An 18,574-nucleotide genomic window follows, 5' to 3' on the forward strand; every position below is an offset into this window, starting at 1 on the left:
GTCTGTTAATGAGAAGAAGAAAATGTTCCCAATGAAAACATATTGGACGAATAAAGTTGATTTCGGAGGCAGGGAGACTGTTCTGACCGAGGCTTCCCAAGAGCAGGAAATAAACTCCTTGTCCCCCCAAAACCCTTTGATTAATGTATTGTGAATTCTGCTCATTCACATCCAAGGGAGGATTTACGGTCACAGACCTTATCTGGCTCGGAGAGCTGCCAGGTCGAGATCTGCAGAACTTGGCAAGGAGTCTCGGAGAGTCACGAACCAATTAAGGGAACTAATTGCCTCCTGCAAACTCCACTCCCCTTTCGCTCCTCTTTTATTTCCTCTGGGAGGGGCCATTCATCGTCCACCTGTGGCCTCCCTCCCAAGTCAACCCCTGTTCTTTAACTGTTCCCGTCGTCTGGCAACTCTGCGCATGCGCACACTGGGAACAGGCTCCAGCTGTTCCTCTGCCTCACTGATGTCTGACTCTGAAGGCAGCTGATAACTGTCAGACGGCCCTGGCCCCCTCTCTGCCTCCGACACAGAGCCCTCATCCGAGCCTTCCCCAGACTCCAGGACTGGCCCAGGTTCCTCCCATACCTCCTCACTGGCCGACTCTGCTGCCAGCTCCTCTGGCCACTGGCCGGCCACAACAGAGACAGTATATCCTGTATAATATGTTTATTTCTCAGGGCCAGCAAATTCCAGAAGATCCAGGTCGGGGGGGGGGGTAAAGGGATTTGTTTTGCTTTTGATGGGCCCTTCGCTTCGCACCTTGGGAGAACTCTAAGCCCACCCACCGCTTCCCTGAGCAGAGCCCCTCCGAAAGTCCCATCGGCAGGTGCCTCCCACTCTCGATTCCTTATTGGACAAGTCAGGCATTGAAGAAAATTCAGTCCTCGACTTACGACCAAAACTGAGCCCCAAAATTTACATTTGCTAAGCAAAACATGGGACACTTGCCCCATTTTATGACTCTTCCAGCCGCTGCTGAATCATTGCGGTTGCTAAAGTTAGCCACGTGGTTGTTAAGCGAATCTCGTTTCCCCCTTTGTCGCAAAAGGGGGATCGAGTGACTTCCCCAGGATGCTGCGGCTGTCATAAACAGGAACCGGTCGCCAAAGGGTCTGAATGACCACGGAGGATGCTACCACGATCGTTAAGTGTGAAAAACGGCCCCCAAACCTCCCTTTTCCCTCCCAGCGCCGTTGTGACTTTGAACTGTCACTAAACAAACGGTCGTAAGTCGAGGACTACCTGTGCTTGCAGCTGTTTAAAAAAAAGGGTTCCACATTTGCTCTCGTAACCTCACTAGTAGGCACAGGATATTTAACACTGTATAAGGATCCCTTTTTTGGCGGGGAATGAGACAATTTTCTCATTTTCCCGCATGCTTTTTATCGGGTTGAAAACTAAACCACTGCAAGGAATAAAAACCCCAAATAAAACCACAGATTCAGCATTGTCACTGAAGAAGAGACCTCGGTCCTAGGATCTACCTCTCGTAAGCATCAACTTGGTCGCTGCTGAACTGAAGTTTGCAAAAAACAATTCCCCGTAATAGGGACGCGGTGGCTCGGCAGCTAAGATGCTGAGCTTGTCGATCAGAAAGGTCGGCGGCTTGGCGGTTCGAATCCCCAGCGCCGCGTAACGGAGTGAGCTCCCGTGACTTGTCCCAGCTTCTGTCAACCTAGCAGTTTGAAAGCACGTAAAAAATGCAAGTAGAAAAATAGGAACCACCTTTGGTGGGAAGGTAACAGCGTTCCGTGCGCCTTCGGTGTTGAGTCATGCCGGCCACATGACCACAGAGACGTCTTTGGAGAGCGCTGGCTCTTCGGCTTTGAGACAGAGATGAGTCCCCTAGAGTCAGGAACGACGAGTACATACGTGCAAGGGGAACCTTTACCTTTAATGGCAACTGTGTCTTTGATTTATTTACAGGACAGAATTTAATCTTTATTTCCGCCGTGCACTGTTCTCGCCAGAAAAATTAAGCATAATCGGAACTGAACCGTTGCAGAGCTAGGCGGCATCCTGCGCTGGTGTTTTCTCGCTTGACGTTGACCGCTTTTTGATTGATAGGCAACATTGCTTACCAACACTGGTTGTCTGAAGTGGTGTAGGGTTTCCTGCCTAAGCAGGGGGTTGGACTAGAAGACCTCCAAGGTCCCTTCCGACTCCGTTCTTCTATTCTAATGTTGATTGCTTATTTAGCATCCCATGACGATCCCTAAGGGTTGAATTTTATGATTCACGAGGAATGTATTTTTTTATGACGACTACGATTTATCACTTATAGCTTTTATGTCCAACGAGAGCTTATGCATTCCTGGTGTGTGTGTGTGTGTCCAATCACACTTGGCCAACAAAGAATTCTGAATGTCTTCGTTTTGTCGTGTTTTTTTTTCAGGATTGTGTGACGCCGCCGTCAGCTTCCCATCTCTGACTCCAACCTACTTAAACTATCTGTTTTTTTCCTCCTTCTTCTAACTTTTTAGCGTGTTGCTTTAACTTTTCACTCCCAATGTTTGCCTCGTTGACCTCTCTCTGTGTGTGAATGCGTGTATCTGGTTCAGCCTGTTTTTTTCTAGCACTTTGCATAACCTGCTAAAATCCCCCCCCCGTGTGTGAGATCCTGCTGGAAATCCGTCTGTCTGTCATCTAATCCATCCATATGAATGGAGACCTTGGTTCCAGGCAGATGTACATGAACGAACTTCACTGTCTGCGTGCGCAAGGGGGTCCTCGACTTAACGACCACAGTGGCGCCACCAAATTTGCCTCGAAAAGCGAAACACCGGCCAAGCGAGTTTTGGCTCCCGTTTCGCGGTTTTCCTCGCCGATACTTGTCAGGCGAATCGCGGCTGACGTAAATCCGGTAATAGTGGTTGGTTGTTCAGCGAAAGTGGGGCCCCCACTGGGACCGTCATAACTATGAACCAAATGCTGAGCGCCTGAAGTCAGACCAGGGGACCCTGGAGATGCCACAATGGTTGTTAAGTGTGAAAAAACAGCCATTAAGTGGCTTTTTTCCATGCTGCCGTAACTTTGAACGGTCGCCAAATGAGCTGTTGTAAATCGAGGACTTGACTGTACTTGAGGATTGTTCAGTCTTACGTCGGGCCAAGTTTGGTTCATTTTTTAACTCCTCATCTAATCATTCCTTGCCAGCAGCTGTTCCTACCGAGAAGGAATAGATAGCCTACGTACCTAAAACGTCGGACAACGAATAGAGATTAAAACATTTGGAGAGGAAGGTTATAAATGTCTGAATATCAGATGCTGAATTGACAAACCGGGTGAAAATCCCAGCAGAAAAGATGACAGATTAACAGAGTTGGAAGGGGCCTTGGAGGTCATCTAGTCCAACCCCCCTCTGCCCAAGCGGGAGACCCTACGCCATTTCTGACCGAGGGCAGTCCAGTCTCTTCTTGAAAGGCTCCAGTGATGAAGCTCCCACAACTTCCAAAGGCAACTTCTGTTCCATGGGTGGATTGTTCTCACTGTTGGAAAATTCCTCCTTATTTCCAGTTGAATTTCTCCTTGTTCAGTTTCCATCCATTCTTCCTTGTTTGGCCTTCAGATACCTTGGAAAATAGCTTGGCCCCCTTCCTCCTCTCTGGGGCAGCCCCTCCAACGTTGGAAGACTGCTCTCCTGTCTCCCCCTCTTTAATTTTATGTGGCTTCCTTCTCAAACCTGGGCACCTCCAAAAACATTCCCCCCACCCCACTGAAGGTAAAAAGAGCCTAAGAAGAAATAACCCCACCGTTTTAACCTTCGTTCTGCCATCAATCCGCACCGATCTTTTCAATATCCCACCCCGCTCTTTCGAAATATTTTCTTCCGTTCCATTCCGAAGACATAAAAACCTAACGCAAAGCAATCGACAGGATTAACATTTTGAACGAGCCACAAACTGGTCGAACTTTTGTTAAACCAACAACAACAAAAACCAGCTGGGAAAACATCGAGGGGGGGGGGGGAAGAGTAAATATTTTAAACGGCTAAAGGAAGCTTACACACCATTTAGCATTAAAATACTAGGAAAGTATTGTATTGTTTGCTGACAAATAACAAAAATCACTAATCTGCAGAATAAAGACTTTTCACCCTAAACCCAATATAGTCTATTCCTTCCTTCCTTCCTTCCTTCCTTCCTTCCTTCCTTCCTTCCTTCCTTCCTTCCTTCCTTTCCTTACCTCCTTCTTTCTCTTCCTTCCTTCCTTTCTTCCTTCGTTCTTTTTTCTTTTTCTTCCTTCCTTCCTCTTTCTTTCCTTCTTTCTTTCTTTCTTTCTTTCTTTCTTTCTTCTTTCTTTCTTTCTTTCTTTCTTCTTTCTTTCTTTCTTTCTTTCTTTCTTTCTCTTCCTTCCCTGCCTCTTTCTTTCTCTTCGTTCCTCTTTCTTTTTCTTTCTTTCTTTCTTTCTTTCTTTCTTTCTTTCTTTCTTTCTTTCTCTTTCTTCCTTCCTTCCCTCCCTCCCTTTCTTTCTTTTTCTTCCCTCCCTCCCTCCCTCCCTCTTCTTCTTTCTCTCTCTCTCTCTCTTTCTTTCTTTTTAGCAAAATAAAACTTACATGACCGGCTTTGCAGACTTTATCCATGAACAGAAGGAATTATCACAGAATTATCTTTCATTTAAGTCAAATTCTCAGGCTGGTCACTGAGGCATGCTCCCCTTCTCCTTCCTCGCCGTCATAACTGGGAGTGTTTAGTGCCTCTTCTTCCTTCCTTCCCTCCTTTCTCCCCCAGTTGGGGACCCACCCAGGTTCAACGTAGGCTTTCTCCGCTGCGCTACAACGTGGAGTAGCGGCAGCCCAAACTCAAGGATTTTAAATTCCGCTGGTGACAATCCCTGCATAGCAATGGAGCTGTCGACTGAGACGGCATATTGATGGGTTATCCGTACGAGATTTTGCCCCGCTTTGTTGGGTTTTTTTCTCCAGTTCGAGTCTTTCTTTATGCAAGCTGAATCTTTAGCCCCGGATTCAAAAAATCCTGTAAAAGCTTGTTGCTCTTTGCTGCCTCTTGGCGTGTCGCTGCATGTCCGCGGGAGATTGCAATCACACGCCAGACGGATCTGTGGCTTGCTCCAATCGACTGGCTCCTTTCTTCGCTCCGTTAAGTTTACGAGCTCTTCTCTTCTCCTGGAAGAACAGGATTCCCACCAAAAAAAAAGAAAAAAGAACGGGTACCACACCCACTTGTTTGAAACCGGCGGGCGCTGAAAGGTTGACGAGAAATGTTCTGTAGAAGAAAATTAAAGTACGGGCGGTCTTTGCCTTGCAACCGTTCATTTAGCGACCAAAGTTACAAGGTCGACTGAATGGTCAATGGAACAACGGGAAAAATAATATTTTTGGGGGACCATAATATAGAACGAGAGGAGTGGCAGAATTTATGAGAGGTCAGACAGATGTTGCTTCAGAACCATCTGCTCTTAAGTACAGAATGGAACAGAACAGAATAAGGGAGTTTGAAGGGACCTTGGAGGTCATCTAGTCCAATGCCCTGCTCAGGCAGGAGACCGTATAGGATTTCAGACAAATGGTTATCTAACCTCTTCTTAAAAACGTCCAGTGTTGGAGCATTCACAACTTCTGGAGGCAAGTTGTTCCAATGGTTAATTGTCCTCACTGTCAGGAAATTCCTTAGTTCTAGGTTGCTTCTCTCCTTGATAAGTTTCCATCCATTGCTTCTTGTCCTGCCCTCAGGTGCTTTGGAGAATAGCTTGACTCCCTCTTCTTTGTGGCAGCTTCTGAGATATTGGAAGACTGCTATCATGTCTCCCTTTGTCCTTCTCTTCATTAAACTAGACATACCCAGTTCCAGCAACTGTTCTTCGTATGTTTTAGCCTCCAGTCCCCTAATCCTCTTTGTTGCTCTTCTCTGCACTCTTTCTAGAGTCTCTGTATCTTTTCTACATCGTGGTGACCAAAACTGAATGCAAATATTCCAAGTGTGGCCTTACCAAAGCATTATAAAGTGGTATTAACCCTTCACATGATCTTGATTCTATACCTCTGTTGATGCAGCATAGAACTGTGTTGGCTTTTTTGGCAACTGCTGCACACGGCTGGCTCCTATTTAAATGGTTGCCCACTAGGACTCCAAGATCCCTCTCACAGTTACTACTTTGAGCCAGGTTGAAGTCCAGATGTCTTAAAGTCACCAAGGTTGGACACCCTTGGTCCAGAAGAATAGGAGCAGCTACCTCTGGTCCAAAGCCACAACACTAAGTGTGAAGTTGTGCATTGACACAACCGATGCTAGGCTACCTGATGAGATATCCTACGCGAAAGGACCTCAAAGCTTTATTATGCCCTCGGTGATCACACAACCATCATCCTCTTTTAATGACCCCATAATCCCCTGCGGGATGGAGTCTGGGGAACTGAATGGAGCAATTATGGAGTGATTATTGGCCTTCCTGTCACCAATACAGAATTCTATTCAGCAAATATATTCTCATCATGCCCAGAGAGAAAATGTTCTGACCCAGCTCCCCAAACATGACAAACTGTCTGAAGTGAACCCAAAATATTCCTTTCTTAGGAGCCCCGGCAAAAAGTTTCTCTCTCAACACCAGCTAACAAGTCTGTCCAGCAAGGAGATGAATAGTTGTCTGTCACACCTATTCATCTCCACCCCCTGCCTTTGATCCCCAGAGCTAAGGTGGAGCTTTACTAGCAGCAGTGGCTCTTCTGTCCCAAGGACCAGCCTATAGATTTCCACTGCTCTCCTCTGCCTTCTGTGCATCCGTGCGTCAGGCACTGGACCCAGCTGTGCCTCCTCTTCCACATCAGCCCCCTCCAGACCTGGGGGCTGATGACTCTCCATCTGAGGAGTCTTTCTCTCTCTCTTCCTCTGCTAGCTCCATTCCCTCTTCCTCCTCGGAGCTCCCAGGTTTTCCACATCGCTGCCTCATCTGATGGAGGGGCCAGCGGCCGACAGGCCACAACAGAGAAATATCTGCCTACCTAGGATAGAACTCACAGCCTCCTGATTGTGAGAACTCCACCTCTAGGCCACCACACCACTCAGTGATCACAACCATCCCCAATGTCTTAACCAACCAACCTCTCCCAGTGGTGGGTTTCAAAAAATTTCGCTACTGGTTTGGTGGGCGTGGATAGGAGCATGTGCCTGAGTGGGTGTGGGCGTGAGTGATGTCAAGTTGGCCACGCCCACTCAGGCACATAACCCCCACCACCAAGCCACGCCCACAGGAAAAGCAGACTTGCAAGGCAGTGGGATGCGCATGCACAAAGAACATGGCGGCGACGGCAGCAGCTTTCTCGCCGACCGAAGGACTTTTCAGCAGTCTGTGGCTAGCCGCCGCCTCTTTGAAAGCCGGTATACAAATTGTCGGGGCGAGCGAGCAGCGACCGGGGAGAGCAAGCGGTGATAGGTGGATTGGTTCGGGGGCGTGGCCAGCCGGCCTGGCCTACCAGTTCACCAAACTTGGCAAAATTTCCACAACCGTGGCAAACCGGTGCGAACTGGCTGAATGACCACCTCTGATCTCTCCGTAAGAAAACCTTTGCAGTTACGAATACGAAACATTGCTAAGAAAAGCAGAATTTAAGATTCAGAAATGAGGAATCAGGGAAGAGTAAAATGGACTTCAGGACAGAATCTCCAGAAATACATTACTCCTCTGTTAATTTTCCAGCATCAAAATGAACTGTGCATTGATCGCCTTCGCTCCGAAATCACGACAATCACACGTTACCTCAAGATCTTCGAGCGAACGGGTCACGCTGAATCTCTTGGAGCGGCCAAACGATCTCCGTGCCGAAGTGGAATGATGGAAGAGTTGTACCAATCCGAAGGCGGGTCCAAATTTTGCACCCTAAATCAGCCACAGAAAAAGGCATTGAATATAGGGTTCCATCTTCATTCTCCATGATCTATTTTCCCTACTATTTCCTTGAAAGCAAATTTTTATAAAGCGTTATTGTAAAGCCCGTTCCCTACGCAGAAAGGAAAATAAAAAGAAAAGTGTTGGGGGCAGCGGAAGCTATTCGTTAAAGCGAGTTTTGCCCTATTTTGCAAGCTTTCTCACCACCGTTGCTAAGTGAGTCACTCCACCGTTGCTAAGTGATCACATGGTTTTGGGAATCCAGCAACGGTTCTAACTATGAGCCAGTTGCCAAGCCTCTGAATGGGGATACAGTGAAGCCCCTAATAATGACAAACGGTCATTTTTTCATTGCTATCATAACTTTGAATGGTCAGTAAGTCGGTTGGTGGAATTTCAACGGTCTGGACGTTAAGTGGGACTGACAGAAGAGAATATTTTTACTTTAGGGCTGACCGAAGCTTCCCAAGAGTATAAAGCAGAGTCCTTTTCCCGACAAAAACCCCTCTTATTAATTTACCGTGAATTCTGCTCCTTCACATCCAGCAAAGTCTTTCAAAGGAGGATTTACAGTCACAGACCTTATCTGGATTGGAGAGCTGCCAGGCCGATCTCTGCAAAACTTGGCAAGGAGTCTCGGAGAGTCACGAACCAATTAAGCAAACTAATTGTCTCCTGCAAACTCCACTCCCCTGTCGCTCCTCTTTTATTCCCTCTAGGAGGGGCCATTCATCGTCCACCTGTGGCCTTACTCCCAAGTCGGCCCCTGTTCTTTAGCTGTTCCCTTCATCTGGCAGCTCTGCGCATGCGCACATTGGGAACAGGCTCCAGCTGTTCCTCTGCCTCACTGATGTCTGACTCCGAAGGCAGCTGATAACTGGCATACGGTCCTGGTCCTTGCAACAACCAATTTGGCAAATCGGATGCAAAATTAGCATCCGGTTTGCCCAAACCGCTCTGAACCGGCTGAATCCCACCCCCCTGGTCCTGTGGCCACGTGATCTCCTTTTATGACCTTCTCACAAGAAAAATCCATGGGGAAGCCAGATTTGCTTAACAACCAGGTTACTAACCCATCCACGACAGCGATTCACTGAACAACCGAGGCAAGGGAAGGTCATAAAAGGGGACAAAACTCATTTCGCAAATGTATGTAGAGATTCTCAGTCCTCCAGGTCACAGCTGTCCCTAAGGTGCTTTTTCAGGAGGCAACTGAAGTCCTTCCAATAAATCCTTCCATTCCCCCACTATCCTGTCTGAGCTGAAGAAGCTTCTTGGATGAGAAGCGAAACATCTTCAAAAGAAAACAAACAGACAAGAAAGTCCAGTTGCCTCCTGAAAAAGCACCCTTGGGTTACTTTACAAATGTCTCACTTAACAACAGAAATTTTGGGCTTGACTGTGGTCGTATGTCGAAGACTGTATTGTCCAGTGATCAATGGATCACTTTTGGCTTTTTCTTTTGCTAGGCTATTAGCCCTAGCACTTAGGAGTGGTGCGATGGCCTAGAGGTGGAGCTCTCGCCTCACAATCAGGAGGCTATGAGTTCAATCCTAGGTAGAGGCAGATATTTCTCTCTCTGGGCACAATGGAACATATTTGCCGAACAAAACTCCGCATTGGCAACATGAAGAGCATCCGGCCAGTAAAGCACTCTGCTAGTTCCTTTCAGTTGCCCAGAGTCCACCCCACAAGGGATTATGGGCTCATTAAGGCTGTGGTTTTCCCAGTTGCAATGGATGGCTGTGAAGGTTGGACCATAATGAAGGCTGAGGGCCAAAGAATGGAGGCCTTTGAATCTGGTGCTGGAGAAGAAGACTCCTGCATTGAGTCCCTTGGACTGCAAGGCCATCCAACCGGTCAGTCCTAGAGGAGATCTACCCTGTCTGCTCTTTAGAAGGCCAGATCCTGAAGAGGAAACTCAAAGACTTTGGCCACCTAAGGAGAAGGAAGAAGGACTCTCTGGAGAAGAGCCTCATGCTGGGAAAGATTGAGGGCAAAAGAAGAAGAAGGGGATGGCAGAGAAGGAAGTGGCTGGATGGAGTCACCTAAGCAGTCGGCGTGAGCTTAAATGGACTCCAGGGGATGGTAGAGGACAGGAAGGCCTGGAGGAATGTTCTCCATGGGGTCGTGATGGGTCGGATACAACTTTGCAACTAACAATTACAAAAGAAGATGATGATGATTAGCTCTAGCATTTCGTAGACCCTCAAGAAAATAATCGTTTCTTGCCCTCATGTTCACTCGTTCCAATTCATTGGGAGGAGCTGATGCTTGGTGCAATGGTCTAGTGATACTTGCTGATGAACGAACAATGCTAACACAACTGCATCACCTGACATCAAGTTCTTTTTGTTGTGACATTAGACACATTAGATCTTTGTTTCCCTTTGCAAAGTTTCAAGTTCTTTGTCGAGCAAAAATGAGGCACAGCTGGGATTTGTTTAGCGTCGGATACACCAGCAATGCAAATTTCCTTAATTGCAGGGTTTCAAATGCTATTTTTAAACAATAGAATCTTTAAAAAATGTCCTGATTACGGGGTGCTGTGAATTCGAGAGAGGGGAGGGGTAAAAAAAACCAGACACCGCCACGTTTTCTGAAATGGTATAAAGCGCTCAAAATAGCTGCCCTGCTTTTAATTTATTCCCTCCGACGTCCCTGCAGGACGCTAAACGCTTTATGCCATTATGCCGTCTCCACTCTGCAATTCTGAGCATGCAACTGGAGTGGATCCAGATTTAGGCCTGTACATTTGGTAGGGAACAAATTGTCCCAAAGATGCTTTTGTTTTTTCAAGAGGCAACTGGACTTTCTTGTTTTTCCTTTGAAGACGTTTCACTTCTCATCCAAGAAGCTTCTTCCGCTCTGACTGATGGTGGGGAATGGATGGATTTATATTCCTTGCAGACAGCTGGTCATTTGCATCCTTTGAGAGGGTCTTTTGAGGCCACTTGGAGTTTATATCTGTGTCCTCGGGGTCACCTGAGTGGTGTAAATGATACCTGTAGTCTGCAATTTTTTTCCCCACTGGAAATAGGGAGGGAGGGAGGACTAGCAATAGCACTTAAGAGTTATATACCGCTTTGAGTTCCAGTTCCGGCGGCGGCGGCGACGGGCAGCTCTTTGCCCGCTCTGGCTCCCCGGTGGGCTTCCCCACTCCTTGGGGGGCACAGGACACCCCGCAGAGGGGTCCTGCCGGAGGGGTGGCATCGCGGAGGACTCCTGCAGCGGCGGCGGCCAGCGCGAGACCCAAGGCACCGGGGAGCAAGCTCGGAGGGCGCTTTGCGTTCCTGCGCCTCGCGCCTCGCTATAAGCCGACTGGAGAATGCAACAATAGAAGGAAGCAGCTGCAGTGCGGTGAGGTTGCTTCTCTCTTCATTCCCTATTCTGCATGAAGAATTACTCAGCTTTTTAAAACTTTAAAATAACTTTCGGAGCATTTTGGAGGTGCGGCTGGAGGGAGGGGGGTTTCCCCCCCCCCTTGGACAAGCGGCGAGGAACAATTTTGCTCTCAGCCCCCGGGGAAGGAGGAGGGGGGAGAGCCAACGAATGAAGCCTCACCCAGGCTGAGATGATTTTCTTTTCAATTTAATTCTACATATTACTGTGATTTGAGGACTTTTGGAACTTTTTAAAACTTTGTTATGCCTCTGTGCCCAAAACTGGCAGGGCAAGATGGCACACTTCCGTTGTCTTTATGAACTGTGAAACCTGACTCCACCTTTAAAATTCAGGCTTCCGGTCTTTGTCTCCGTGTCTCCCAGAGGAAACTCTTGTGGATTGGTATTTTTTGAACTTTCTAGGGGAAACTTTCTATCTATTGCCAGACTTATTGGAGAGATTCTCTTCTGCCTGGTTCTTCTGCTCCCGGACTCACCTGGCTACCCTTCTTTTCTAACTGTTTATCTTATATTTGGACTGAACTTCTAACGTTATAAAGGATGGCATCCAAAAGACCCCCTCCTGGAAAACCTGGCTTTGCCACTTCTGCTCCAACATCCGCAACATCCAGTCCAGCCACACAGTCAAAGATAACAGAACTGATGCAACCTAAGACTACAGAGATGGACTTTCAACAAATGCTTCAACAAATTTTACAGGGCCAGGAGGAAATCAAGAAACAATTAAGGGAAATGAAAGATGAAATTAAAGAAAATCAAGCCCAAATATATAAGAACTCACAAAGACTGAATCTTGTGGAAGGGGGGGTGGAGGAGGTGAGGGGGGGGTAGAAGCTGTGCAGAAAGGGAACAAAGATCTTGACATCCAACAGATGAAAATAGAATTTGAGAGAATGTCCTATTACCTTAGATTTCAAAATGTTATAGAAGAAGATGGGGAAAACATAAGGGACATCATGATAAACATCCTGGCTGACTACACACACAAAGAAAAACAACAGATGGAGTGGGATATAGACCTGGTTTATAGAGTGAACTCAGCTTATGCTAGAACTCACAATGTACCCAGGGAGGTTCACATTAAATTTCTTAGAAAAAGCACAAGAGATGAAATTCTGGGTGTACAAAGGGGGCAAGCATTGACATACCATGATATGGAGATAACCATTCTGAAGCAGATCCCTAAGAAGATTAGAGAAAAAAGGAAGAATTATTCGCAATTAGCGAATAAATTATACCAGAAAGGGGTGTGGTTTAGATGGTTGATGCCTGAAGGTATGCTGATATTCTGGGAGAAGACAAGAATTAGAATCAATTCACCCATAGAGGCGCAGGCCTTTATGGAAAAAAACAAAACACTCCTAGAAAAAACACGAGACACTACAGCGGACACGCAGGACACGGGAGGGGCCAGAGCTCTGCCAGTGGAGGGAGATGGGGCAATAGCAAGAAGACTCAGATCACAAAAATAAACAAGAAAATCATATTATTATAAACTGACCGAAAGTGATAATGGAATTATATCTGGATTTTATACTGTAATGTCTAATCTGATTGAATTTAGTAATAGAACTAATATGCTGATTGTAATCAATTATATACCAATGCATTATATATAAATGTATACTATGAGTATGGAGAGAGGGGCGCCTGTCACATTTTGCAACTGCCAAAATTTGTATACCTGTCCATTTACCCTTTTCCCTATAAATGTTGAAAAACCAATAAAAAAATTTGTTAAAAAAAAAAAGAGAGTTATATACCGCTTCATAGTGCTTTTACAACCCTCTCTAAGCGGTTTACAGAGTCAGCACACAGGTGGCTTTCGACTTACAATTGACCCCAAAATTTCAGTTAAGTGAGAAATTTGTTAAGCAAGGTTTTGCTCCATTATACGGCCTTCCTTGCTACAGTTGTTAGGGGAGTCGCTGCAGTCGGTAATAGCAATAGCACTTATATACCGCTTCATAGTGCTCTAAAGCCCTCTCTTTTTTGAGTCAACCTTGAGCTGGTCAGGATCGAACTGCTGGCAGTTGGCAGAGTTGGCCCGCAATGCTGCATTCTAATAGGAAGGAAGGAAGGAAGGACAATAGCAGTAGCACTTGGATTTATATACCGTTTTACAGTGCTAATCCCTTGCAGGGTGAAGTCTGGGCAACTGAATGGAGCTGAGTGTTTACTGGCCGGATGCTCTTCCCTGTCGCCAATGAGGAGTTTTTTTCAGGGGAGAGAGGGGGGGGAGAAAGAGAGGGAGGGAGAGAGAGGGAGGAAGATAGGGAGAGAAGGAAGGAGGGAGGGGGAGAGACACAGAGAGGGAGGGAGTGATAGGGGGAGAGGGGAAGAGAGAGGAACAGAGGGAGAAAGAGAGGGAGGGAGAGAGAGGGAGGAAGATAGGGAGAGAAGGAGGGAGGGGGAGAGACACAGAGAGGGAGGGAGTGATAGGGGGAGAAGGGAAGAGAGAGGAACAGAGGGAGAAAGAGAGGGAGAGAGGGGGGGAGGGAGGGAAGGACCGAGAGAGGGAGGGAGGGAAGGAGGGAGGAAAGGAGGGAGGGAGAGAGGGGGAGAAAGAGGGAGGGAAGGACCGAGAGAGAGGGGGGCGGGAAGGAGGGAGAGAGGGGGAGAAAGAGGGAGGGAAGGACCGAGAGAGGGAGGGAGGGAGGGAGGGGAGAGAGAAAGAGGGAAGGAGGGAGAGAGAGAGAGGGAAAAGGAGGGAAGGAGAGAGGGAGAGAGAAGGAAAAGGAGAGAGAGGGAGAGGGAGCGAGAGATCAGGAAATAAAAGAAAGCACATTTGTATCGAGGACTGTGCATATTTCATTAACAGACCTACCTTCTTATCTTCTTTAGGAGGTCTGAATCCATGTCGGGGATTCAAGCGATTCTCCCTCTGAAATTCTGTCTCCGCCACATCTTTCTTTGGGGACAGGGGATGATGAGGCTGACCGAAGCTGCCGCTGACCTTGTACCTGTCCGCCGGGATTTTACTCATGGGAGGCGGAAGCGTCCCGCAGTTGACGCTCGACCAGCCGTCGGTAGAATCCGTGTACGACTCTTGGTCGCTCAGGCATCCCTGCTGCCAGTCTTTCAGGACGTGCGTGGGCAACCACCTCTGATGGTCCCCGGGGCTCTTCTGGCCCGGGGCCCCTGAGGCTTTGGACGAAGCCCCCGGAACGTCAACATGAGCCGAAGACGCCAGAAATTTACTTAGGCTTTGAGATTTGTCGGCCTGGAACGTGGGTCCCAATCCTGCATTTTCTTGTTCGTGACCAAAACTCCAGTGGGAATTTGGAACTCTGTTTACTGGGCTGCCCTGTAGATTGCTAAGCGGGTGTTTGTTGGAGTTGCTTCCTAAATCGACCACTAAAACCCGACTTTTTTCCTCCTGGTTGACATTCCCGATCCCGCTGTCGCTGTTGCTGCTCATGCTGTTGTTCCGGTGGGCGTCCGCGTCTCCGTCCAGGAAGGCTCTGGCTCTTACCCCCTCGATGAAATCCCCCATGTCCCTGTACAGGACGGAGACGAACTGCAGGACCGGGAGAGATGACAAAGGGAATTCGAGACAGCCGTCGGTGTCCGGATCAGCCGTGCATTCCAACCCGAACCGCCGGGCGATGCCCTGATGGATTTTATGACTGAAGAGCTCCGGATCCACCATAAAAACATGGCAGGATGTCCTCAAGACTGCGTCGTCCTCCGTAGCCAAGCTTGCCTCCTCAACGCTCTGCATGGTGACCAGCCCGAAGAACCTTTTGTCGTCGGGGCAGAGTGCGCTGAAGGCCAGCTTCTCAGCCGGGTAGGTTGCGATCACGGCAGACGGGTTCGTACGCAGCTGAATGGCGTCGTGCATGATCTGCATCGCCACCAACGAATGGATCCTTTGCTCGGCCCGAAGGCGGCGTATGGAGCCGCGGATGGCCTGCAAGCTGTCGTACTCCAGATTGGAGCTGGAAGAAGGAAGCTCGATGGATCCCAGGTAGCCCACAACCATGGCTACGTTTAAAATGCTCGCATCGATTCCGCAGCAATCTGGGTCAACTCGAAACACCGAGTCGTGGTTCAAGGTTGGTGGCTGCTCCTCGTTGTACGGCGCGAAGGCTTTATCACTCCCAGCAGGTGGTTCCGTTTCCAACTTGGACCCCTCGTGCACGGACTTTTCCTTTCGCTTTGGCACATGCGTATCACCGGTGGAAACATTGGAATTTTCGAAGATCATGTTGAAAATTTCGCCGGATTGCATTTCCTCGACTACTTTCACCGCCCGGTTGATCCCGGGACCTTTCAGGTCAACCTTGGTCTTCAGCCACCCCTTCCCATCACGAGCGCCATCCTCTTCCTCACTGGAACCCGCTTCCACATGGCCGAAGCCTTCGGCGACGACCATGTGCAAAACCCCGGAGCATTTGCCGATCAGCTTTACCACGTCCTCGTGGGAGGCCCATTTCACGTTAATTTCATTGATGGCAAATATTTTATCGCCCGCTTTCAGCCCCACGTAATCCGCAGGGCTTCCTTTTAAAACAGAATTTAGCACGCAGGGAGCTTGGCCCGAAAGAGTGAAACCGTATCCCGCTCTCCCTCGGGCGATTTCGATGTTTCGGATGCTGGAGCTGTGAGCGCGCAGTCGCCGTTTCGGTTTCTCTCCTGGTTTGTACATGCTGGGATTTGGTCGGTGCCAAGAAAACCTCTCCAAGAATTACATTTTCGTGGGCAGTCTGAATCTTCACGTGTCCTAAAGGGAAAAAAAGAACATCCGAAAAAGAGGTTGAGATTTTGGAAAAATAGATACCCTGTTTGCCCCAAAATAAGACCTCCCGGGATAATAGGCTCAATTGGGCTTTTTGAGCGCATGCGCTTAAGTAAGTCCTCCCCCGAAAATAAGCCCTCCCCGAAAATATTGCAACACAGCAGCAGCCATGAGGTGACCACACTCACCGCCTCCTGCACCTCAAAAATAATAAGACCTCCCCGAAAATAAGGCCAAGCACATATTTCGGGGGTCAAAAGAGAATAAGACGCTGTCTTATTTTGGGAGAAACATGGTATCTATCTATCTATCTATCATCTATCTATCTATCATCTATCTATCTATCTATCTATCTATCTATCTATCTATCTATCATCATCTATCTTATCTTATCTATCTATCTATCTATCATCTATCTATCATCTATCTATCTATCTATCTCTATCTATCTATTTATCTATCTATCTATCTATCTCTATCTATCTATCATCTATCTATCTATCTATCATCTATCTATCTATCTATCTATCATCTATCTATTTATCTATCTATCTATCTATCTATCTATCTATCTATCCATCCATCTATCTATCTATCTATCTATCTATCTATCTATCTATCTATCTATCTATCATCTATCTCTATCATCTATCTATCTATCTATCTATCTATCTATCTATCTATCATCATCTATCATCTATCTATCTATCTATCTATCTATCTATCATCTATCTATCTATCTATCTATCTATCATCTATCATCATCTATCTATCATCTATCTATCTATCTATCTATCTATCATCTATCTATCTATCTATCTATCTATTTTTCTATCTATCTATCTATCTATCTATCTATCTATCTATCTATCATCTATCTATCTATCTATCTATCTATCATCTATCTATCTATCATCTATCTATCAATCATCTATCTATCATCTATTCTGTTTCCCCGAAAATAAGACCTCCCTGGATAATAAGCCCAATTGGGCTTTTGAGCGCATGCACTTAAATAAGCCCTCCCCTGAAAATATTACAACACAGCAGTAGCCATGAGGTGACCACGCTCGCCTCCTCCTGCACCTCAAAAATAATGAGACCTCCCCGAAAATAAGGCCAAGTGGATTCTTTTGGGGGTCAAAAGAAAATAAGACCCTGTCTTATTTTGGGGAAAACAGGGTAGTAGGATTCTTTATTGGCCAAGTGTGATTGGACATACAAGAAATTTGCCTTCGGCATTTAAATTTGTCTTTGCTCGGTTTTGCCCCCTTTTTATGACCTTCCTTGCCACCATTGGTAAGTGAGTCACAACAGCTGGCTAGTTAGTAATCTGTTTGGAAGATGAACCTGGCTTCCCCCCCCCCCCCCCGGCCACCCTTGACTCAACTTATGAACGTAACAGAGCTCAACATTTCTGTCGCTAAGGGGGGGGGACACCTGTGTGAGTTTTGTCCCATGTTACAACTTTTCTTGCCACCGTCGTTAAGCGAATGGCTGAAGTTGTTCAGTTCGTCAGACGGTCGTGGAGCGAATTTGGCTTCCCCTGCGGATTTTGCCGGTCAGAAGGTCGCCAAATGGAGGGGGGGGGGGGTGAAAAGGGGGAAAATTTGTTTGTACAAAACTCTTTTAATAAAAAAAAAAAAAGAAGGTCGCCAAAGCAGATCACATGACCTCCCCCCCCTCCCCGGGACCACTACGACTGTCGTAAATATGAGTCAGTCGTCAAGCACCTGAATTTTGATCACGTGACTGTGGGGGATGCCGCAACGGTTGTAAGTCTGAAAAACGGTCACGACTCACTTTTTTCGGGGCTGATGTAACTTTGAACGGCCACTAAATGAAGACGTTGGAAGTCGAGGACTGCCTGTCCTGCAAACCCATGGGCTGGCATGCTGACTCTGGGAAAGCAGGAAGGGAAGCAGAAAAAGGGGCCTGCTCACTCCATTGCCTTCCTTCCTTCCCTCTTTCTTTCCTTCCTTCTTTCGCTCCCTCCCTCCCTTTTCCTTCCTTCCTTTTCTATCCCTCTCTCTTCTGCCCTTCCTGTTCTTTTTTCCTTCCTTACTTCACTCCGTCTTTTCGTTCCTTCTTTTGCTCTTTTCCCTTTCTTCTTCCTTTCCTTTCTACCCCGCCCTCACCCTTCCTGTTCTTTCTTCCCTCCCTTTCCTTTTTTTGCTCCTTCCCTCCCTTCCTTTACCTCCCTTCCTTTCGTGTCCTTCCTGCCTTTTTTCCTTTGTTTCTCCCTCCCCTTACCTTCCTTCTTCCCTTTCCACCCCTCCCTCCTTCCTTCCTGTTTTTTCCTTCCTTCTTTTCCTCCCTTTTCTCTCCTTTCTTTTGCTCCCGCCCTATTTTTTCCTTCCCTCTTTTCTTTCCTTCTCTTTCACCTTCCCTCCCTTATCCTTCCTACCCTCTTCCACCCTCCTTCCTTTCCTCCCTCATGTCCCTCCTCCTCTTTTTCCTTCCTTCCCTCCCTCTTTTCTTTCCTTCTTTCTTTTGCTCTCCCCTCCCTTTTCCTTCATTTTTTCCTTCCCTCTTTCCTTTCCTTCTCTCTTTCACTCTCCCTCTCTTTTCCTCCCTCCCCTTT

General features: G+C 47.3%; 2 protein-coding genes across 4 annotated transcripts in view; one reads left to right on the forward strand and one right to left on the reverse strand.

Moving 5' to 3' along the window:
* The window catches only part of MSANTD1 (Myb/SANT DNA binding domain containing 1), a 108,293-nt gene that overhangs the window by 74,467 nt on the left and 15,252 nt on the right, over positions 1-18,574 (forward strand). The gene's annotated exons all lie outside the window — the stretch shown is intronic.
* The window catches only part of RGS12 (regulator of G protein signaling 12), a 60,132-nt gene that overhangs the window by 37,440 nt on the left and 4,118 nt on the right, over positions 1-18,574 (reverse strand). For all 3 annotated transcript variants that reach the window (XR_014175856.1, XM_081958936.1, XM_081958937.1), the window contains exons 2-3: positions 14,077-15,975; positions 7,717-7,836 (exon numbers count right to left, since the gene is read on the reverse strand). Coding sequence is in view for 2 of the 3 variants with exons in the window: in XM_081958936.1 (XP_081815062.1) it covers positions 7,717-7,836; positions 14,077-15,900 (1,944 nt within the window). In the remaining variant the exon portion in view is untranslated. The remainder of the gene's footprint in view (positions 1-7,716; positions 7,837-14,076; positions 15,976-18,574) is intronic.

This window comes from Natrix helvetica (assembly GCF_964273705.1).
Source record: "Natrix helvetica genome assembly, chromosome: 7".
Taxonomy (NCBI): domain Eukaryota; kingdom Metazoa; phylum Chordata; class Lepidosauria; order Squamata; family Natricidae; genus Natrix; species Natrix helvetica.